The sequence below is a fragment of the Artibeus jamaicensis genome, unplaced genomic scaffold (genome assembly GCF_021234435.1).
Source record: "Artibeus jamaicensis isolate MK-2021 breed Jamaican fruit bat unplaced genomic scaffold, CSHL_Jam_final contig_233, whole genome shotgun sequence".
Taxonomy (NCBI): domain Eukaryota; kingdom Metazoa; phylum Chordata; class Mammalia; order Chiroptera; family Phyllostomidae; genus Artibeus; species Artibeus jamaicensis.
Genome location: NW_026521486.1, coordinates 43,029,168 through 43,053,890, shown reverse-complemented (window position 1 = coordinate 43,053,890; position 24,723 = coordinate 43,029,168). Strand labels below are relative to the sequence as shown.

Genomic DNA, 24,723 nt, shown 5'->3' with positions numbered 1-24,723 from the left:
TATATTGAAAAAAAAACCCCAAAATGACTCCTCCTCTTCTGCCCATCCCCCAACTCCTCTCCCATCTGGCAACTGTCAAAATGTTATCTGTACCTGTAAGTCTGGTTCTGTTCTGCTTGTTTATTTGATACTTTAGATTTTACATATAAGTGAAATCATTCAGCATTTGTCTTTGTCTCTCTGACTTATTTCACGTACCATAATACCCTCTAGGTCCATCTATGTTGTTCAAATGGCAAGATTTCATTCTTTTTTATGGCTGAATTGTACTCCATTGTATATCTGTACCACTTCTTCTTTATCCATTCATCTGTTGATGGACACAGGTTTAATTTTTGATGTTATAAGATTTGCCAGATCATTTAATGATGTAATCTGGTTGAATTCCTAAATGGAATTTGAAATACTAAAATACTTGAAACCTGTCAAATTCTCCTCATACTCATTATTACTTATGCATCTTTTAAGTTGATGCTTTATTTTTCTAAGTGATAAACTTGTTTTTTTTTTTACTGAGTTTTCTCTTCCTTTAAAAATGGATAGATCAAAAGAACTAATGCACAGGTGGCAAACACAAGGCCCGCTGGCCAAATCCGGCCTCCACCTTGTTTTATCTGGCCTGGCACCTTGTTTCTACCTGGCAGCAGTGCCAACGTTGAGCTCTCACTTAACAGATAAGAGTAGTTACATTTGTACAGCCCTAAAATTACATTCAACCTTTTGAAGGCAACCTCGAGGCTGATGTGGCCCCTGGTGAAAATGAGTTTGACACCTTTGAACTGATGTAAGTTCTGCTAACTTCTTCCCCCACAAGGAACCACAGAAAAATACCGATGTGGTTATTATTTAACATTATGTCTGATCTCCAGTTGTCAGGGGCTCCAACAGGGAACTTGGATCTTTATGCAGTGTCTTCCTAGTCTCTTTTTCTTCCCCCCAAAAGAGAGAGGGATAGACATATAGACACACATAACATTCTGTTTTAATTGAAGCTTTGAATAGTGAACCTTCCCTATTCTTTGCTGCAGTTAACCATCAGATTTTTTTCAGTCTGACATTAAACCAGCTGCTGAGGGGAATTGGGTGATTTCAGCCTCCCAACTGCTCATTAAGGTCATTGCTTAAGCCGCTGGAGGAGGTAGCATCTTTGAAAAGGAGCAGAGTCAACATCAAGCTCTTACCCTCCTATTTTTAACTAAAAGGGTTTAGGTTAAACTAATTATTGAGTCTTACCAATACATGGAGGTAGGCCATAAATTTAAATTTACACGAGTCAGATCCTAAAGTTCGTAGGTAAGGCAGAAACTTAAAAAAATACCTTTGAAAGTCCCTGTGGAAGACACATTGGAGATTTAACATCTCTCAGTAAGTAATGCAATAGCAGTCTGTCTTTCAAGACAAGTTTCGTCTTTACTCTTGCTAAGTGTGTGCGCATTTTCTTTGATTTGTTGGGGAGGATAGTAAGCACACAAGTATGAGCGTGGTCTTGGGCTGGGTAGTCTGGGTTGCCATTTTCCCTCTACCATTTACTGGTTGGGACCAAAATTATGTAAAGGCACCAGCCATTAGTGTTACAAGCCAAGGGAACAAGTTCAGAAGATCTTCACTTGTATTGGTTTATTTCTTTATCTACCTCAAGAAATTAAGATTCGAGATGGAAATTCACCTAAGTTAATGTTTCTTCATTAAAATTTTCTCTCTAATCAGAATATTGCTTTTATTTTATTATTATTGTTAAGAGTTTTTGTTCTGATTTGTTTTTATAGCTTTTCTTTAAAAGTTAATATAAAGATCATTGTAATACATATGTGCTACAAAAATGACAGATTGAGGAAAAATTATCTTAAAAAGTTGATGTAAATTAGCTTATCTCTTAGGTATTTCTTTGTCACTAAAGCCTCTTTTATGTTTTATATTAAATAGATAGAATTATAGTTAATGATCCTAGCATCTCTCCTCATAGTTAATCCTGAAAGAAGTTGACTCACTCTTGTATGTCGACACCGATATCCTGTTTTTACGGCCCGTGGATGACATTTGGTCTTTACTGAAGAAATTTAATTCCACGCAAATTGCTGCAATGGCACCAGAACATGAAGAGCCTCGAATAGGATGGTATAACCGCTTTGCCAGGCATCCATACTACGGAAAAACTGGAGTGAACTCGGGAGTTATGTTGATGAACATGACTAGAATGAGAAGGAAGTATTTCAAGGTAAGTCACTGATAGAGGCAGTTGGTTAACATTACTTTATTTTCCCTCCACGTTGGTTTCTGATTTGATTTAGCTTTATTAAAAACAAGGTTGAACTATTCAGGATTTTTCCATTTGTGTGAAATATTTGAAGAAATGTGAGTTCTTAGTATTTTGTTAGAGCATTACAGTAGCTCAAACCAGGTAGCATTACAATGAAGTAAAATAATATATAGTAGTAAACATCATCTTCCTAGATGGTTATTCCAGGCAGTAGTGGTCATTTTGTGGTTAATGCGGCCATAGACTTGAGTCTAAAGTATGATACATCTTGTGGGAACACAAAGAGTTGTTAAGAGCGAAAGACTCTGGATCCTGCTGGCTTGGTTCAAACTCTAGCACCTTGGGTAAGTTTTGAATGTCTGTGGGCTTTAGTTTTCTCATCTGTGAAATAGGATGATAAGGTAACATCATAAAATGTTTGTGAAGATGTCATGTCATAAACGTTTGTGAGGATGAGTTAGCATAGTGACTAACACATAGTAAATGTACAGGACATGGCACATAGTTAAACACTCCAATGTTAGCCCAAATCAATGACTTCTGAAACACCCATATAGACTTACTGTTTCTCTCTTTGCATCTGGTTAGGAGTAAAGTAAACATTAAGAGATATTACATCTTACATGACATGCATATATGGAAGGTCTGTTCGGAAAAACTCCAGCCATTGTTAATATATTGTGCAATATCAATGTAACCTGGCAGTCAAGGAGAGTGGACTGGAATGCACATACATGAACAACGACGACTTCACTCTACTAGTCAGTGGGGGTGGTAGTCACCGTTTGAATGAGTATGTGTACTGTGTGGCCGTCACATTCAAAGTAACTGAGTGTGTAGAGCAATGGATCTGCATCAGATTTTTTTTTTAAGATTTTTAAAAAAATTTATTTATGTTTATAGGGGAAGGGAAGGAGAGAGGGAGAGAATATCAATGTATGGTTACCCCTCATGAGTCCCCTGATGGGAACTGGCCTGCAACCCAGGCATATGCCCTGACTGGGAATCGAACCGTGGTTGCTTGGTTCCCAGGCTCGCGCTCAATCCACTGAGCTACACCAGCCAGGGCGATCTGCATCAGATTTTGCGTTGAGCTTGAACACTCCTCCATGGAAACTATTCAGATGATTCAGAAGGCTACAACTCGTGACTGGCAGTTTCATCACAACACATTCTGCTCATGTGTCATGTCTTGTGCGGAGTGTTTTGGTGAAATATCAAATCACCCAGGTGACTTAGTCCACCTACAGCCTAGATTTGGTGCCCTGTGACTTTGGCTTTTTCCAAAAACTAAAATCACCTTTGAAAGGGAAGAGATTTCAGACCATTGAAGAGATTCAGTAAAATACGAGGGGACAGCTGATGGCAATTGGGAGAACTGTGTGAGGTCCCAAGGTGCCTACTTTGAAGGGGGCTGAGGCGTCATTGTTCTGTGTACAATGTTTCTTGTATCTTCTTCAATAAATGTTTCTATTTTTCATATTACATGGCTGCATACCATCTGGACAGACCTGGTATGTTATGTTTGTATACATATATGTCAGATAGTTTTCTTATGGCTTCTGGTGGAACAGAATATACATTGTTATCATTACTGCTTTTTTACGTGTGTGATTTAAATCTTGCCTCATTTAGAGTTGTTTCTCTTTGGTACAGTCAGCAGTAATGCTTGTCACCATCACCACCCCATCCTGACATTTCAGCCTTAGGACAGACCATTTATACCCATCACTCTTGTCTTCTGTAGACCTAGTAAATCTCAGGTTTTTTTTTTTTAAATAAAGCTTTTCCATTTTATGAACCTTTCTGAAAACTTGATTTCATCTTACCTTTGTCTTCCACAATTGAATGCATTAATGAGGGTGGTGTAACCTGTGTTCTTGTTTAATAGTGAACACTTTTCCTCAGTTACCCAACTTAATATATCTTGAGTTTTGAAACTTCACATACTGTAAATTTACTAAATAAGGTGTAAGACTATGAGTTTTTTTCCCTTTTCTATGCACAGTAACAGTGTTCCAGAAGGTGGTGCTATAAGATTACCTGCTAAGGAATAATGTGACTTCTCAGTAACCCTTCATTTGAAATTCACAGAATTATGAGAAACTTGGTGTTGCAAACAACCTTAGAGATAATATAGTGTAACATCATTGTTCAATTTTTAAAAAATTTCTAAATGCAGCTATATAGTTAAAATCTATGATTATTTTTACTAACTTTTTACTTATTTAAATGTCATTTTTAAGTATTTTAATAGTTTCTCACCTTTTCTTTTTGTCTGTGGCATATTCTAAACTATCTGGAGATGTAGATATGGAACTTAAAATAATTTTTAAACTTTCGAACTTGCTTTTGTGAGTTAATGACTTAAAGAAGAAAACTGAGAGGCATGATTGTACATTAATTTATTAGGTATAGTTTGCTTCACCTACCGTCTCTTATGTTTCAAACAACCCTCTTCTTGCGCACTGGGAACAACACAAATTGGCTTTGTTTTCAGATGTTATTACACTTATGAGTTCTGAGATGCTTCCATGAAATTTGTTGAGTTTTTAATTTCTTTTTCACAATCTTTCTTTGTTTTCCTGATTGCTTTCCAGGCTATGTCTGTAGGAAACATTGCTTTATTTTTTCCTGGTTTTACCATTTCTGGCACAGATCTTAGATTTTAGAGCTCTAGTGATGTAACTGAATTACTCGTAATAACTTTCCAGACTATTTCATTCAGATCCATGAATATTGCCCCATAGTTCTTATCACATGAAGAGTTGTAAGACTACCCATTTAGGATAATGGCCATGTTTTAAATTCTTACTGCTTTGCCATCTCCCAATTTGTACTGTTCATGATGGTTCAGTTCTAACCTGATGTATTATAGTTATATATATATTAAAAGTAGTAAAGGTTCTGCCCCAGCCAGTGTGGCTCCGTTGGTTTGGTATATTGTCCTGTGGACTTGAAAGGTCGCAGGTTCTGTTCCCAGTCAGGGCACATGCAGGGTTGTGGGTTCAGTCCCTGGTTGTGGTGCGTACGAGGGGCAGTCAGTTAGCGTTTCTCACACTGATGTCTCCTGCTCTCCCTCCCTCCCTTCCCCTCTCTCTAAAATAAGTTTTAAAAAGTAGTAAAAATTCTACTTTTTTATTTTTTCCTCATCATAATGCCTGATAGGCGATGATATAATTGTGGTTAAACTGTTGCTTTGTATTTTGTGTTATTGTATGTGCAGTATTGAATCCCTGTTAGGATATTTCTTAACTTTATTTTTTAGAGAAAAAACAAAGAATATAAATAAGGCATCCTTTCCTTCTATGTTTACTGTACCCGCTCATGTCCTGCCATATGTTACTTCACAGAGTAATTTTTGTCATTTCTCTCCACCTATTGGGAACAGGAAGTGACTTGTTCAGTGTTGTATTCTCAATATTTAGTATGGAACCTGGCATCAAGTGGCAACTCAGTGGGTAGTCATGGCAAAAGACAGATGAACGTTTTAGAAACCAGGACTTTAATAAATTATTGAACACTTTGGAAAGGAGAACACTTACCACGGGATGGACATGGTAGTTACTTTTACGTATTTGAAAGACGTATGCCACAGAAAACTTTCATTGGTTTATATATGCTATACCTTATGAGAAGACAGTATCAGTGAATATCTTACCAAAAGGGATAGAATTTTCAGAGATGAGTGGACCAGCTAATCGTTGGGAATTGATGAGTTTGTTTCTAGCATTGTTGGAACATAATGTGAACAGCTGCCTGTCATTTTTATATTTATAAGATACATAGACTGATAATGATAATGAGCCTGTATGTTTCCAAATATACGTAATTGTAAAAATGAAACTAATTGATCTTAATATATTACATTTGCATTTTGGTAGTAGGTTTGCTAAAATTAGTAAATTAGAATTATGTGTGGGATGGGTAAAAGTAGGTGTACAGTTGTTCAAATAGAAAATAATACAATAATTAATAAATAATAACACAAATAAATTCTTTTGTGTACTCTCAACTGCCAAACCTGTTTTTTAGATTACAAAAGTATATCATACTTATAAAAATTTACATCATTCATTGTATGTAAACTTAAAAAACTATTGCATTGTATGTAGAACTTCTCCATTATACACCAGTCTCCCCAGTTTCATTTCTTTGCCCAAATAACATAAATTTTGCTATGTACCATATTCTCCAGACCCTTTAAAAAATCCGATTTGCAACTCATACACATGCACATTAGCATGTATATATAGAGTCCTTTTATACATTTTTACCTTGCTTTTTTTTACTTAGTACATATATAATTGACTCCTTGTCAGTACACATAGTCTGTCACATTTTTAATGTACGTATGGTATTGTGGAAAATGGATAATTTGGTATTATTGTTTGTGTGTACTAGTATGAACATGAAGTTATATGGCTGAAAAATATCTTATTTTAAATTGTATTTTTCTGACTTCCACCAGTATAAAAATCTTTTAATACAATTTTTAGCCATTCCTTTTTCTTCCTTTTTGACTAGCTCTTTATCCATAACCTTGAACTCTTTTTGTACTTGATTGTTTTTCTAATTTGGTTGACTTGAACTCCTTTTATATATAATGGCTTTACAGTAAACTCATTTCTCATTTTCATTGGTTGTCTTGGATATTCTAGGTTACATCATCAGCAAATAATATGAGTTTTGTTGCTTTCTATCCAGTATTTTTCAGTCATAAAGGCTTTTTTCCCCACTTTGATTTTTCCCCCTAAAGATTGCATTGGACCTTGTAGTAATTGATTTTTCTTTTTTAAACATTGACAACATTTTTAATATTTTATTTATTTATTTTCGAGAGAGGGGAAGGGAAGGAGAAAGAATGGGAGAGAAATATCAGTGTATGGTTGCCTCTCATGCGTCCTCTGTGGGGAAATGGCCCGCAACCCAGGCGTGTGCCCTGACTGGGAATCGAACCGCGATACTCGGGTTCGCAGGCCCACACTCAATCCACTGAGCTACGCCAGCCAGGGCTAATTGATTTTTCTTTGAGTAGATATATGTGTATATGTGTGTCTGTGAATCTGTGTGTGTACATTTGAAGAGATTGGACCCAGTGAGGACTTGAACATGGCATGGTACAGCAGTTCTAGCAATCCCATCTGTTAACTGTGTAGCTGGTCTTTGTCCTTGTGCAATTCATATTTTCCTTTGCAGATTCTAAGAACATTTTGTGAACCTATTCAGCGAGTTAGTTCAGAGTCATCCTTTCAGTATTTTCTTATTTCCTTAAGTCAAACTAGTTGCAGTCATTTTCCAGATTTTGGGGGAGGAGGGACTTTAGATTATTTTATAATTACTGTGATTACTGCATTCTGACATACTTCACAGAAAGGTAATACAATTATAGCAGATCAAATTTAGTTTGTTTTTCTTTATTTGTATGTATTGCAACATGATCACCACAGTAAGTCCAGTTAACATTCATCACCACACATGGTAATAAGTTTTTCATCTGATGAGAACTTGATAAGCTCTTTTCTCCTAGCTCCTTTCAAATACGCACTACCATATTACTCAGTACAGTCTCATGCCGCCCATTCCGGCCTCATGCCTTACTCATTAAAACCAGAAATGTGTGCCTTTGGCTCCCATTTTGCCCATCTCCTACCCTCCACCTCAGCAGCCTCCAATCTTTTGTCTGTATTGCTGAGCTTGTGGGTTTTTTATAAATTTCTTTCTGACTTTTAGATTTCACAAGTAAGAGTGTACCGTATTTATCTTTTCCTGTCTTATTTCACTTGGCATAATGCCCTGAAATTCTATCCATGTCATTTCTTTTTTAAAAAATTATTTTATTGTTGTTCATTTACAGTTGTCTGCATTTTCTCCCCACCACTCCCCCACCACCCCAGCCAAACCCACCTCCCTCCCTTGCTTCCGTCCATCGCCCTTGGTTGTGTCCATGTGTCCTTTATAGTTGTTACTGAAAACCCTTCTCCACATTATCACCTCCACCTCCCTTCTGGTTACTGTCAGATTGTTCTTAATTTCAGTGTGTCTGGTTATAAGATCAAATTTAGTTTAAATGTGTGGCTTTTTTTTTGTTTTTTGTTTTTTCAGGAATTCTAGCTTCTTCAAGGATAGATTGTTTATACCCACATTGAGTTTATTATATATCCTAGTATAGCTATAACAGTGTTTTTCAAACTTTGGAGGAGGATTATTTATTTATGTATTTATTTAATTTTAGAGAGAAGGGAGGGGGAGGAAGAAAGAAAAGGGGAGAAACATCGGTGTGAAGTAGAAACATCAATTCTTTGCCTCTTGTTCTTTCCCTGATCAGGGACTGAACCCGCAACCTAGGCACGTGCCTTCACCAGGAATGGAACTGGCAACCTTTGGTCCATGGGACAACTCCCAACTTACTAAGCCACACCAATAAGGGCCTTTTTTAAAAATTTACAATCTGTCATGAGCTAATACTTTTCTAAAAATGATGTAATAAATAAGTTACTAGAAAAATACCAGATTAAATAGACATAAAATTATTGTGTTAGATTTCTGTAAAAGTGTTCCAACCTTTCTCTTAATCTCTGTACTTAGCTTTGTAGAGGGCACGACAGATCCCCTGATTGGCATGCTGCACACTGCACTGTCAGGAATACTGGTTCAAGTCTCGAGAGTTGAAGAGATTCAGAGAGGTCTAAGGAGCTTGCTGTTCAGCCGCCTCTTTTCACAGTCCAGAATCATATGATCCAGAGACCTCTTTTAATGCTATTGTTTACTTAGGTATTTGTGTTTTAAAATAATCTATGAGGCTGAAAAGGCAACTGATGAAATTCAGTACTTTTTTTTTCTTCGATTTTCACCCGAGGACCTATTTACTGATTTTACAGAGAAAGGAAGATGGGGAGAGTGGGAAGTGGGGGGGAGAGAGAAACAGTAACATTGGTGCGAGGAAGAAGCATCAGTACAAGTACCTCTCATGTGCACCTCGACTGGAACTGAACCTACCACCTAGGTGCGTACCCTGACTGGGGGGTTGAACCTGGAACCCTTTGGTGTATGGGACGATGCTACAACTGACTGAGCCACCTGGCCAGGGCCAGTATCTATTTTTGAAATATCAGTTTCAGATGATCTCTTTGAAATGCTAATTATAAAAGATTAGCAAGTCAGTGTAAAAATAATAGTAATTGTGGCAGGAATAGTAAAAGCTGCCTGCGAATGTACCGCGTGTCAGGTTCTGTTACAAGTACTCTTTAATGGTGTAGTTACAGATTTCATCCTCAGTGACTCTATGACATAGACAGAGAGAGAGATACTAAAATGCATTTTAAGATGAGGTCGCAGTCGTAAGACTTACCCATTTCCTATTTCACATTTCTTTCCTAACTTTATTAGTGTGCTCACTTCTCCACGCAGCTTCAGACAGCTTCTCTTGTCTTCCCCACCCAGGTGGGCAGCCTTACTCACATTTAGGGTCACACTAGAGTCGCTGGATTTCATAACAAAAGAAGTTTATGTTTATTCTTGTTGCTCTGTAATGGTTGCTAAGGAAGGAATGGGGAACTGTCATTATGCTGCCATTTTGAACCCGGAAGCCTGAGGACCTTTTCCCTGTGTTTGCCACCAGAACGACATGACACCTGTACGGCTACGATGGGCAGACATCCTGATGCCGCTGCTCAAAAAATACAAGCTGAACATCACATGGGGCGATCAGGATCTGTTGAACATCATATTTTTTCATAACCCAGGTACCCATTTAATTTCCTTAATTCTTTGCATTTGTAGAAAAATTATAATATTTAGTCAAAATGAAGAAATGCATTTATTTGAACTTGGCTTGTAAATGATTGTCACTACGTTAAAGACAATAAGACTTGTCTTGAATATTGATTTAGTAGGAAGAGATCTAAATGCTAAACCTATTTTAATTTACTATTTTAAATTTTATTTCTCAAGGACTGTATTTTTAAACTAAAGTTTTTGCAAAGTATGAATTCTGTGGACTTATGGTTGTTATTTGCTTCATTGTTTTGTCTTTTTTCACGTAGAAAGCCTTTTTGTTTTTCCGTGTCAATGGAATTACCGGCCAGATCATTGTATATATGGAAGTAATTGTGTAGAAGCAGAAGAAGAAGGAATCTTTGTTCTTCATGGGAACAGAGGTGTTTACCATGATGATAAGCAACCAGCATTTAGAGCTGTTTATGAAGCACTGAGAAATGTAAGCGTTTTTTAAAAAGTTTTTATGTGGAGATACTCGCAAGCTTACAGAGAATCTGTGAGAATAGTACAAGGAATTTTCATATCCTTTACTGCTGGAAATGGGTGTGCTGTTCACATTTTACCCTAATTGCTTTATCATTGGTTCTCTTGATGATACATTTTTTCTGAACCATTTGACTATAAGTCGAGTACATCATGTGTTTTTACCCCTAATAACTTGTACATTTTCACTAAGAATAAGGACGTTTTTCTTATTACCCTCAGTACAGATATCAGACTCAGGAAATTTCATACTGATACAATACTTGACTGTCCACATGGCTTTGCTCTTCTTTGATCTAGAACAGTTTGAGTCTTTTTTCATCTTTTACGGCATTGGCTTTTTTGGAGAATAGAGCCCCTTAACCACTTCTATTGTAAGAATGTTCTTCATATTGGTTTGTGTGATGTTTTCTTATGATTAAGTGCAGGGTACGCCCTCCTGGCCAGCATGCTGTTTAGGTGGATTTGTGCTCTTCTCTGGATGTCACATTCACACTCACCTGTCCGCTTGCCTCTCATCGGTGACATTGGTTTTAATCACTCAGCCAAAATGTTGTTCAGTGTATCCACTGTATAGTTATTCTTCCTCTTGTAAACAGTTAATGGGGAGACTCTTTAAAATCATATAAATACCCTGCCCATCAAAATGTCCACAGTGGTTTAGAGTCCATTGTTGCAGGTCTTCACTGTGGTAGTTGCAGGTTGGTGATCGTCCAGCTCGAGCACTCCTCCCACATACGGCTTTGGCTCTCTGCACTCACTCCCTTTTTTACCATTTATTGATCTATACGTTATTAGTATGAAATCAGTATGTATTTTTTCTGACGATTTATAATGCGTTATTCCCTTTTATTTGTGTTCAAAATTTGGCCATTGGGAGCCCCTTTTGGCAACCTCCTCTTATGCCCTTTTGATATATTCCCATAATTATTTCGAGTAATTCACATCATTATTTTGAGTAATTCATTACTTGTCCCAACAAATTATTCCAAGCTTATCTTGATGTGCCTGCCCTACCATTGCCCTGAAATTAACTATGTGACAAAGGAGCTTTGTCCTTTGGTGAGCTCAGGTGCCAGGCATGCTTATTGCTGTGCAGGTGTCTTTACTTCTTAGCCCTTTCAGTAATAGAGCTAGGAAATGTAAACACACACAGTCTTACAATAATGAGCCCAAACCAGTGCGCCTATTTCTGTTCCCCCAAGGCCCTTCCTTGCCATTTTCAATCCTGTGGTTTTGTGTTTTATCTCCTTCTATAGTTAGAATCCTGGCTCCTAACATGAAACATTTCCTCATTTGCTTAATCCTACAGTACATCTGAAATCATTTGAAAATGCTCTATTCATAACCATTGTCTCATCTCCCATTAAAAAAAAATCAACCTATTAAGAAGAGTTAAAGATTATTTTCAGTCCTTTATCTTCCCCTCCCTTGCCCCAGGAGAAGGGCGTGCACTCAATCATTGTGTTCAGAAGTTACTTGAATTAGTTCTTTTATCCTCCCTTTCAGTGAAGTTAATTTTATTCCTTTCAAATACATTTGGGTTCATTTGTTTCAGTTTGCTTTTAGTTTTAAGTATTTTCTCCCTATCCCTGTTGATTTAATTTTCATTTGATATGTGGAGTATTAATAGCCTTCAAAAAGTTAAACTATGAAAGGGTTTACTTAGAACTATCACTCCTTCCCCACCTCTTTCACCCCATCGCCACCCCCCACCCCATCCATAGGTTTTCTGGTCTGTCCTTCCTATGTACATGAGCAGATATGTGTATGTTTTTTAATTCCCCACTTCTTAAACAAAACGCAGCATTCAGTTTATATATTTTTGCTCTTCAATTTTTTTAATTAAAATATTTTGGAAATGCATGCCTTTATATATGGCTTTCTCATTTTTTGTAGCTGTATGATACTCCATTTTGTTTGTGTACCAAAGTTTGTTCAACTCGTCATATTTTAATATTTTGTTAGTTTTCTAACAACTTGAGTTGCAAATGGTACAGCACTGTAGAACTGTGCCATATAAATATTTGTATTGTTGGGAGATGTGACCCAGGATAAACTCCTGCAAGTGAGGTTGATGCATTGATGGTAATGCCGGTTTCACCTGCGGAGGCTCGTTGGCATTCCCGCCAGCCGTCCTCAGTGGAGTGTGCTCTCGGGCTTTTAAAATTTTGCCTTTTGGATGAGTAAGAAATGTCTTCTTAGTTTAGTTTTAATTTGTATTTCTCTTATGAGTGAGGTGAACATATTTTTATGTGTTAAAGAGCCATTTTTTATGTCTTTTGGTGAATGTTCCTTCAGCTCTTTCACCTATTTATAGTATTTAAAAAAATAACTTGATTGGAACATATTATATATTCCACAAAGTTCATCCATTTAAAGTGTAAAATCAGTGATCATTTAGCATATTTGCATAGCAGTATAACCATCACTTTGAAGATGTTTTGGTCATTACTTCCCCGGCCCTGAGAGCTGTCGCAAGTTCTTTGTTTATCAGGGGTATCGGTTCTTTATTTGCAATTTCTGTTATAATGTTTTTCTCCCAGTTTTAACTTTGTGGCATTTTTTTGCCATTTAATCTGGATTTTTAAAAAAGATTTTATTTATTTATGTTTAGAGAGAGGGGAAGGGAAGGAGAAAGAAAGGGAGAGAAACATCGCTGTGAAGGAGAAACATTGATCAGTTAGTTGCCTTCGTGCCCTGTCTGAGGACCAGCCCTGCCACCCTGGCAGGTGCCCTGACTGAAAATTGAACCACTGACCTTTTGCTTTGAGGGATGATGCCCAAGCAACTGAGCTACACTGGTCAGGGCTCAGTCTGACTTTGAAAAAAATTTTGTGTCATAAGTTTATGGACCTTTATTTTTTTTTAAATTGCATAATTAGAAAGCCTTTTTGTAACTATACTCAGGTTATAGAAAAACTCACCCATGTATTGTTTTATTTATTACATGTAGTTCTTTGCTCCATTTGGAATTTACTCTTTTGGATTGGGTGAGGAATAGATCTAATTTGCTCTTTTTCCGAATGGCAGTCTTGTCCCAGCACCATTTATTTAAATGTCTGTCTTTAACCCAAAGATTTGAGATCCTGACCTTGTCATATATTGAAGTCACGTCTGTAATTTCTGGGTTTTCTGTTTCGTTTTACTGGTCTGTTCATTTGTACACTAATGTCATTACACTGTTTCACTCCTTAGGGCTTTATGTGTGTTTTATTATCTGGGAGGGCCGTTTCCTCTTCATAGCTTGTCCTCAGAGTGTTCCTCCTAAATCTTGTATATTTATTTTTCCGCAAATACCAGCTCCTTTAACTACATGAAAATCTTGTTGGTATCTTCATTGGGAGTGTATCAGCTTCATATGTTAGGTCATTGATGGTCTTGAGACATCTTAAGAACAAGGGCTGTCTTTTCGTTTGTGTTTTTCAGGAATGTCTTAATAGTTTTCTGTATAGATTTTGAACATATATCGAGTTTGTGCTTAAGTACTTTATCCTCTTTGTTGCCTTTGTAAATGGGGTTTTCTTTTTCTTTTTTCAGAATTTGCTTTCACTGAGCTTGTGGGGGGAAATTATACTCCCCTCCCCCCACCACTGCCCTAGATGGCTGGCTATCTGTTTTGTTTTGTTTTTTCCTGTTCCCAGAGCCCTCTTTTGTGTATTTATGGTGGTTTGACGAGGGGCGGTGGTGATACTTCACATGCCTCTAGATCAGGAATGTCCAGCCTGCGGGCTGCCTGCGGCCCATGATGGCTGTGAATGTGGCCCAAGACAAAATTACAAATTTACTTAAAACATTACTTGGTGTTATTACTAAGTTTCATACTTTAGATATGTACATTTTCTATATTAGCGGTCACAAATTGGGACCTGCCTGACGATTTTAAAAGATTATTGAAAGGGCTGCTGCATAGTTAGTTAGGGTTATTACGTGAGGACTGTTCGTGCTTACCTTTGGTGGTGGATATCGTGAAAATTATGCATGGACCTTTTTTTGGCTCGTCAGTTTTTGTTAGCGTTTGTGTATTTAATGTGTGGCCCAAGACAACTCTTCTTCTTGTAGTGTGCCCAGAGATGCCAAAAGATTAGATACCCCTCCTCCAGATTGATGCATGAAACCAGGTCTGAATATGTTGTGGACCAGACTTGGGGCAGAGTCAAGTAAGGGTTGAACTTATGGTTTTGTTTAGTGAGCCATGTCACTTGCTGTGCACACAGCTAGTTTACTGATACCTGGGGAGACATATATGCGACCACTTCCTCTCATGTAGTTCTGCTCTCTTTTAGGCTGGACTGTGCCTTATCTTACAAGGATGTGAAGACAAAACATAAGCAAATACTAGGAATGCTAGTTAGGTTTTCATGTGGGGGTTGGAAAAGCTGATGTCTCTATTGGCTGGATTCTCATTGTAGTTAATTTCCAATGACTATGAAAACCTCTGGTCTGGTATAGCCTAATTAATAGGAATGAGGATAAAAATACTTAGCACACAGTGGTCCAGTAACCCACTGTGGCACGACAGAGCTACATATAAAAGTTAGTGTTGATGTTCGTTTAATGTAGATTCAGAAATCAATATCATTTTTAAATGATGCTTTTTCAAGGGTTTTCAGAAGGTGATAAAAATGAAGAGAAGTACTTGTAGGGGTTCTGAGACTTTTCAGAACACAAAAGAAATGCATTCTTATAAAAATTCAATTTGTTTCCTTTGAGCATTAAAAATCCATTATTGAAGAATGAAATCTTGCTCATTTACTTGATCTTTTATAAATATGTACCTTTAAAAAGATGAGTAATAGTTTTAGGCTGATGAATTACACTTGATTTTTTTAAAAAAAATAAGTCTTCTAAAAGAATCTGAGTACTGAATTAATGATTTTTTCTGTTTGTTTTGGGTCTGCAGTAACTCCCATTTATGAAGTTAATCAGCCTTTTATGGTGCTTTTGATTAGTATTTTTATCTTCCCTTATCTATAATTCAGTGAGAGGTATAATTTTAAAGAAAATTACATTCAGATAAAGGTATTTATGCAAGTTTCAGGCAGACACTTAGTCACAGCCGTCCAATACAGTGAATAATATAAATTATAAAGGATGCGAATCATTTTTAAATTGTGGGTGCATGGCTGCGTCTGCCAGCAAGTCAGGTTTTACAGTCCATATGTATTTGTTAAATATTAGTTGTTGGGTGAATAAAAGTATTAAGATTAAAAATGACAAACTCAAAGTGGGAACATAATATTTTATTACGGTATAAGATACTTTAATGTATTTTCTGAATTATTACATTTCTCGGTGTTTCTGTGTTGATTTTGGTTCACTTCACACCCTGCTCCTGTCTGCAGAGCTGTCTCTGCAGGGGAGTCTGGAGTGCGTGCCTCTGACACCACCTTCTCAGGTACAGCTGCACCCGCCATTTGTTGGATGGAACTGCCATTCTGCCATATTTTAAGAACATGTTCTGTTCCTTGAAAATGCCTCGAGTTATGTAATTGTTGTCATCATAGCCTCACTATTTATTTTCTGCCTTTCAACTACAACCTTATATACAGAGCCAGACCTTCCTAAAAGTTTCTGTACTGGGTGTTGGGTCAGTGATAGTGGGGGGTGATTAACTGCGGAGAGGCTTCTCAGAGGAGCTGATCCTTGAACTGAGTTGTAAGGATGTGCACCAGGCAGGTGAAGATGAGTCGGGTACAGTATGCACTGTGGAAAGAAGCCTTGCTTTCAGGTGAGGGCAGTGTGACCTCTGGGAAAAGGAAAACACCCAGAAGCCAGTTACGTACTGCACAGCTGCTGGCATTGCACATGAGTATGAGTGGGAGAATGCAGTGACTTCGGGCTGTATTCATATCAGTGGAAATTTTGGTAATTTATCATCTTTTAAAAAATATTTATTTTTAGAGAGATGGGAGGGGAGAAAGAGAGGGAGAGAAACATCGATTGGTTGCCTTTTGTACATTCCCAACCAGGAACCTAGCCCACAACCCAGGCATGTGGTCTGACTGGGAACTGAACCAGCGACCCTTTGGTTTGTGCAATGATGCCCAACCCACTGAGCCATACCAGCCAGGGCTTATCTTCTTTCCTAAAGGTCAAATTACTTATTAAATGGTGGACTAAAGAACTCAATTCCCGAGGCACTAGTTTTATTCTAGGAAAATAATCATCAAAAAACTGTTTTAGTACTGAAAAAAATTTCAACCACAAACACTGGGATTTAAATCCCATGAAAATGAATGAACTGAATCTGAAACACTTCATATTCCTGGGAATTAACTTCCAGAAAACCTTTATAATGTTTTCACTTTATTGTCATTGCATAGTAAGAGAAGATCACAGTTTGGTCTTCTCATTCTTACCCACCTCTCAGCCACAGTTGTCCAAGTATATTTTTTGTGTACATTGAAATGTTACTGGAGAGTGTCACTTGGTAAATGGGAATACCCTTGATAAACGTTACCTCCTTCAACTTTGGCTGCCACTTTAACCCCAAGCAAATGTATAACTTTATATAGCATATCTATATACAGCACAGCACTTTTTCCACTTTTAACTGAGCTTCAGCTTTCAACAGGATTTTGGAAACTGACTTGGCACAGTTTCATTTGTTTATGTGGATTTGGCAGCTTTTGGAGCTGGGTAGGTGGGATGGACGCTGGTTTTGCCACTTGCTAGCTCTGTGGGAAAATTCTCTCTCTCTGTCTTAGTTGTCTCATTGGAAATGGGAATAATTATATTACCTATTTCATAAGGTTGGTGTGAGGCTAGCATGGAGCCTGAAATGTATCAGTAGGAAGCACCCTTTTTAGACTCAGTCCAGTTTTCAGTAGTTTTTCTCAGATGCCTAGGTGCTGACTTACAGTTTTTATTACATTCTTCTTAGTTAAAGGTCACCCGTCTGTTTTCTTTTCCTTTCTTTTTTTTCTTTTCTTTTTTTCTTTTCTTTTCTTTTCTTTCCTTTCCTTTCCTTTCCTTTCCTTTCCTTTCCTTTCCTTTCCTTTCCTTTCCTTTCCTTTCCTTTCCTTCCTTCCTTCCTTCCTTCCTTCCTTCCTTCCTTCCTTCCTTCCTTCCTTCCTTCCTTCCTTTCCTTCCTTCCTTCCTTCCTCCTTTCCTTTCCTTTCCTTTCCTTTCCTTTTCTTTTCTTTTCTTTTCTTTCCTCTTCTCTTGTCTTCTTTTCTCTTTTCTTTCTTTCTTTCTTCCTTCCTTCCTTTCTCTTTTTCTCTTTTTTTGCCTTTGAAACAACTTTAGATTTTTATCTTCAGTATAGGTGACTGGGTTTTAAAAATCACCCCAAGAGTAATGGTTTTCATGCAGTTAACAGTCACTGTTTTCTCAGCTCAAGGGATACCAACATTTAGGATCTGTTTTGGCATCTCTACACCGATAAAAATCCAGGTAGTAAATTAGCATAAGCTCATCCTTTACCACTTAATTGGCTTTGGCTTCGGCTTCCTACAGACTTACTGATTGTGATTTGGTGGTGCTTCCATTTCTTCTCCATAGATGTCTGATAGTGAAGCTCAGGGATGACCTCAGGCCATTTTACAGCCCCCTGAGAGCACAGATTCTGAACTTCCAGTAGGGTCTTGCATTTCTCACTGACTTCACATCAGATGTTCTATTTGCAAGCTTCATCCAGCTTTCTAACTGAGAATTTTCCTGGTTTCAAATGCTAATTAAAAAAATGTATCTGTCTGAATATACTAGAATCACAACTTAACCACTACCACATTGTTTTCTAAAACGTTCCTTGGGATATGGCTATGGAGATATATATGTATGTAGTTTTTTTTTAAGGTTTTATTTATTTATCTTTAGACGGGAAGGGAAGAAAAGGAGAGAAATATCAATGTATGGTTGCTTCTCATGGGTCCCCTGCTTGGACCTGGCCTGCAACCCAGGCATGTGCCCTGACTGGGAATCAAGCCACAATACTTTGGTTCACAGGCCCGCGCTCAATCCACTGAGCTACACCAGCCAGGGTTTTTTTTGTTTGTTTTTTTTTTTTTTTTTTTTTACAGTAACAAAGGACTAGTAAGAAATATATTTTGAAATTAGTGTGCCAGGTAACATTCAACAGATGTTTGTTTTTTTTTTTTTTTTTACTTTTTAGAGTTTTTCATGTGTCAGTGTGAGTCCCCAAGAAGAGTGTAATATTGAGCAGTTCTCAAGTGTATTTATCTTCGGGATCCGTTTGTGCAGTCAGGGTTCTTTGGGAAATGCAGAACTGTGCTATCATTTGCGTTCCTGCCACTCCATGCCACTATCTCATTCCTTTCCAGTTCAGCCTCAACACTATTATCAGAGTAATTTGGGGCTTGTATTAGTTTCAGAGCTTTCAGTCATTGTCTCACAGCAGTTGGTATCTCTGGGTATTCTCTGCCCTTAAACACATAGGAGCTTTGTGTTGGCTTGGAACGTCCTGCTTCCATTATCTCATCTGTGAAACACTTTCCCTGGTACCTCAGTGATTCACCATTACTTCCTTCCTCTAAAGTGTGAGACCATAGTTCTATTTAATTCACTGAAAATATTTGTTGAGCATATGCTTTTTGTGAGACTTTATGTGAAAGTTGACAATATTAAATTGATTGAAGTTGTTTGAAATTAATTACATATTTATGTGTTTGTCTTTTTATTGTCTTTCTCTAGTGTTCTTTTGAAGATGACCACATCCGTTCCTTATTAAAACCTTTAGAACTGGAATTGCAAAAGACAGTGCATACGTACTGTGGAAAACTTTACAAAATATTTATTAAACAGTTAACCAAAAGCATACAAGCTCGTTATGATAGACCACCAAAGGAAAGGTGATTCTTGGAAATCACCAAATCAAATGAATTAAACCGCAAAATATGAGAGGATACGTGTGAAGGAATAGTCTTGAATGAAATGTTCAGGAAGGAATTACTCATCTGCAAAATAATTTTTTTCTTGAAGAAGTTAAATAAGCAATATATTCATTTAATGAAGAATAAAGTCTTGGACTCCAACAAGAAGACATTTTTTCATCTCTGATGATTTGTAATGTTACTCGCTGTCATTGGTTGTAGCCTACAGACTCTGGTTGACTCTTATTCTCAAGGGAGTGAGGACAGTAGAGTGTTTGGATGGAGATGTACCTCATACACAGTGGGAACACTCAAACTGTGAGTTTAGCAATAATTCCACGTCAGCACTAACCTCACTTTAAATGTGTGAGAAAACGTTTACAGGAGCAGAAAATGTTCTGTTTCTAAAGAAATGTGATGTAACCATTGACAATCTGTAGTGTGCCTTTAGATTTCATCTCTGTTTTCACATCTTTTTGTGACAATCATATTTAAAATTATTTTTACATTACAAGTAAACTGCACATTTAAAATGGACCTGTACGAGAAAGAAGGAAAACAGTGAAAATTGTGGCATTTTAGTCTCTGTCTGTATACTTGTGAAATGTAGTATTTTCATTTGTGTATGCTAAAATTGTCTTGCCAAACTTGGATCTAAGATTGTTAAACATAAATTTTTGAAAATTTTTTATGACTTTAAATGAAATTTTTCAGCTTTACTCAGCATTCTGGAAGGAAAAAATGCTGATAATAACGTGAATACCTAAATAATACATGTATGATGGTAGAAAATGTGATAGACCAAAATGTGTAGGTGTATACTTCCTGTGAACAGTAATGTTAGTTATAATGGAGCAGGAAAAAGTGTTCATTTAAACTTTTTTTCTTCTACCTCAAAATAACTTTGCAAGATATTTTTGAAGCATATATAGAGAGCCTTACTTTAAATAAATTAGACAGCATTTGTGGGTGATTTTGATTAAGAAAATCATTACCTCTGACTACAGAAAAAGTGGTTCTCATTGGATCAGTGTAAATGTCTTTCTTTTTTGAATATCACTTAAGACAGCTATTTTTTTAGTGTTGAAAATATGAAATATATTACTTGTCATAGTGTCCTTGACCACTGTCTAATGTACGTTTGGAGGGTCTATAGAAGGCTGTTTTCAATGGCCCCCAAATAAGACCATTGCCTGCTGGGCTGTATGAGACTTTGGGGGTGAGTATGTGGAGCTTGCTGAGAATGGAGTCCTGGCTTCACCTTTGGGGACTCTGATCCCCTGTGTCTAGGGTGAGATCTACAGACATTTTTTATTAAGAGGAGATTTTAAAAATTACACAAAAGTAGAGAGAAGTGGTGCTGATTTTCCCAATGAGAAGAAAATCCCAGACAGCATGTTATTTCACTGCCATGCACACTTTGTTAACTACAGTGACATCATTCCTCTTCCATGTTACATGAATCTCCAGTCCCTAAGCAAATTACTCTGATTGTCTCCACTGTTAGAAGCAGGGTGCAAAAATGAGCTACATTATGATTCTATTTTTTATAAGCATCTCAGCTGATTTCAATGTCAGCTAGTTTTGGAACCACTGGAAGTCATTTCGCCAACTTGAAGGTTAAAATTAGAATATTACTGTGCCAATATAACTGTGCCAATTCTTGGCACAGTTAGTGGATTATAATTGTGATTCTGAAATATTAGAGGAAGTACTTGGGGTTAGATAAGATAGAAATTTATCTCCTAAGCAGGAGATAGATTTGAGTTCCTTAGATTTGAGTTCCTCACAGAACAGAGAATCTCAGCCCCATTGACTCTGATATAATTGATTGAGACTCTAGAGTGTGGTCATAGCTTAATCCAACTGGACTGTATACTGTGATCTCACACATGTTGTGACTTACACTGTCACATACTCTACACACTTCGATCATTTGGAAGATTCTTCATCTGGTTTATTCAGATCTGGCCTAATTGGGCATTTTACTACAAGTAGGGTTATGGTGAAGAATTTGCACTTGAGGACTATTTTTTACCCAAGATTTAGGACATCACAGAAAGTTAATAAAAAATATTAAGATGAGTTTTCTGAATTTAGATAAGGTAACTTTTTTCCTTGAGAATTTATGAAACACATAGCACTCAATGTTAATGAGTTTAAATTATAGAACAACTTACAGAATATTACATTTCTTTTCATAAAACAGTATATATCTATGCAGTGTATATAAATTACATCATATATTCTTTGAGTCTATGTGTTAGAACAATTCTGACCTCAGAACTCTCTCTGGGCTACAGTATTACCAAAGTGGAATGACTAAAATGCAGTAAAACTTTATTTGTATGAAGTAGTCATCTTAAAAGAACTTGGAAAACTTGTAGAAATATATATATTGTGATTTACATTTTAAGAAAATATATGCTTTTTGTTTTCCCTATGAAGAGTAGTTCAGAATATATTAGGTAACCCAGTTATCTTTTGATACTTTAGAGCCTGAAGTAATATTATAGCTTACTGTTGCTCTCGTCCTGCGTTCAGTCCAATGTTACTGGTGCAAAGGAAAGAAAATCAGACTGTGAGCTGAATGTGCATACTCTTCCTGGTGAGGGACCCCGGGCATATCAAATAATCCCTCTGTGCCTTGGGTTGGTAAATAATCAGTGCGCCCTTCCGACCTCCTGAGACCCAGGAAGTCATGAGACTCATCTAGATAATGAGCTTGAAGACTTTCTACAAGGCCTACTTCAGGGCACATCGGCGCTGCCGTGAAAGTTCTGTTTGTCCTGTTGTCTCCCGTACAGACCGTGCTGTCTCCTTAGGCTCAGTGTTCTCTGATATGTATTATAGCTCCTGTATTAATTCGCTTATGTTATGTGAGGAAGAGAAAGCAGGGAAGAGAATGATATAAATGAATGGTCAAAAAAGGAAGGAAAAGAGAGGAAGTGAAAAAAGTGAGGAAAGAGAAGGGGATGAGAGTGAGAATGGCAAAAGGCAGAGTTGGAAAAGTCGGAATGAGAGTGGGAAAATTGAGGTGCAGAGAAACGGTGCGGGGGGAGTCACTCACTGAGCCGTGGGCCCCCACCCTGGGCCTCAGTCTTCCTCTAGGTCTGTGCCAGAGGCCCTCCAGGGTCAGGAAGAGTGTGGGCTTTCACCGGGGTGGGCAGCAAGGCTCCCTTTTTTTGGTTTGTTAGTACTAGAGTTGTTTTCCAGTCACACTGCTCACTTATCATTTAGTGCTAAGGATTCAGCTTTTTTTTTTTTTTTTTTTTTTTTTTTACTGGATTCCAGTTATGAGGTAGGACCTGTGAAAGCATGCTGACAACTACCTTCCTTTAACCTAGTCCTTTTAGTCATCCCAAATGTCGGATTATGCCAAGACTAACCACGTAGAATCACAGGAGCGGTTAGGATGGAGGGCATGGCCTCCTTAGGTTTGAAGGGGAGCAGGGACTGACTGCATCAGTTTTCCACGATGATGCTGACAGGAAGCCAGGGGTGGAAATCACTGCCCTGCCTTGAACGACAGCGTAAACAGTAAATCGCGTCTATTGATTCCTCAGTAGGTGTACTTTCAGTTCAACCGTTATGAATAAATTCAAGAAAAACATTCAGTATCATTTTTTTCAGAAGTTTATATTGTAGTAGTAAGTGCCTTAGTAGTAGTCAGAACTTCTTTTAGGTATTTTTAGAAAGACCACTGATCTTTTTGTTTTTTAAAATAAATTTTTTTTGGTTCCTTAGAGTTAATGGAGAAGAAAAGTAGCGCAATTATGTCAGGTGTGAAGTCAGTTACACATTTATTAAATGTAATTTCATGTGTCTTAAAGCAACAATTGCCTTTTAATATTTAATGAAAACATTAAATAATGAGGTTTTTTAATACACTGCCAAAGCAACCCTTTTTTGCCTGTTAAATTCTGGCCAAACTGTTCTAATGTTTATTGTTTCTTAATTCGTTGAACATGAAACTAGGTTTTAAAAACTAAGTTATAAAGTTAGATAAGACAAGTCTAAGAGGTGGTACAAGAAGATATTCTTTTTTTTAAACTGAAAATGAATATGATATTCAACTATTTAGCATGTATAGGATTATGAGAACATGGAATAGCATATTGGAATAGGAATTATAAAGTTGATTATAAATCAGTGTCAAAATTAACTTTTAAAAGTAAAATATATATTGTCACTTCATCTGTCAATAATTCCAAATGTCTAGTGGGGTTATTTCTTAAGAATTTCTATAAACCCAGTTTTCAAACAAAAGAGAGCCTTTGAAAAGGTAGGAGATGAAAATTTCTGTAACTACTAACACTGTGAGTGCTGTTCAGAGAATCTGTGGTCAGACACTTTGCTATGAAACTTAACCGATACAGAGCCTTCGATTATGGTTCCGTATATTCACAGCCTGACTGTGTGAGCCCCTTCATCCCTACAGTGCCATAGCACCTCCTTGTAAAACTGAACAGAACTCAGCAGTGTATGTTGTGTAAAGTAAATTGACTTTGACTATGATGGAAAATAGCTGTTTTCAACCTTTGTATAAAATCTCTTCAGGGAATATTGGAATGTTGTGGAAAAATAATTCAGGGCTTGTAGTATAGCTGTAGACTATGTCATTTATTTGAAATTTAGCAAAACATACATACATCATATTCATTATTTAAGCCCGACCAGTGGTTTTGATGGGGTGCTCTAACAGAAGATCTATGAAGGAGATGGTTTGCACCTGTTCCTAAAATAAAAAACTGGTAAAGGTTGCAGGTGTTTACATTTTTTACAAGCATTTTGCATAAATATATTAATAATTTGAGTAGAGTGGTTGTAAAGCTGCAGAAGGCATCTTGCTATACTGTGATATGCAGAGGTTACTATCTTTAAACTGCTTTTTTACCTTAAAATGTTATAGTTTTAAGGAAATTTGGATGTCTTTAAGTATTTTATGTATCTTGACATTTCTTAAAGATTGTAGATTGGGCTGTTGCCTGAAATAGAAAGTTGCTTCGTTTGGGGGGGGAGTTCAACTCATCTTTTTTTTGAGAAACTATGTTGCTGTTACTAAATAAACATCTCAATAAATGTTGAAGCTCTTCAGATGATGTGTCTAAATTATTCTAGTGGCCATATACAGTTTTAGAATGTGTAGGGTAGGATATATCCTACCCTGGAATCTATCCCGAGGAACACATTTCCCTCAGATGCTTCATTCTGTGGAATAACTTATTAAGGTCATGAATTTTGAGGTGAACTTCAAAAATGATAAAATGTTTTAATGAGATTTAAAAAGAGATCTAGGCCTACGAAACGAGTTGAAGATCAGAAGGATGCCATTAAAATCTGATAAATAAACTGGAAAGGAAAAGAAAA

The 24,723-nt window shown here is 37.0% G+C and overlaps 1 protein-coding gene across 2 annotated transcripts in view; it reads left to right on the top strand.

Moving 5' to 3' along the window:
• The window catches only part of GXYLT1 (glucoside xylosyltransferase 1), a 54,169-nt gene extending 29,719 nt beyond the window's left edge, over window positions 1-24,450 (top strand). For both annotated transcript variants that reach the window (XM_037135018.2, XM_037135017.2), the window contains 4 exons: window positions 1,964-2,215; window positions 9,879-10,002; window positions 10,303-10,475; window positions 19,175-24,450. In XM_037135018.2, the coding sequence (XP_036990913.2) occupies window positions 1,964-2,215; window positions 9,879-10,002; window positions 10,303-10,475; window positions 19,175-19,336 (711 nt within the window). In that variant the 3' untranslated portion in view covers window positions 19,337-24,450. The remainder of the gene's footprint in view (window positions 1-1,963; window positions 2,216-9,878; window positions 10,003-10,302; window positions 10,476-19,174) is intronic.
• The last annotated feature ends 273 nt before the right edge of the window (window positions 24,451-24,723 follow it).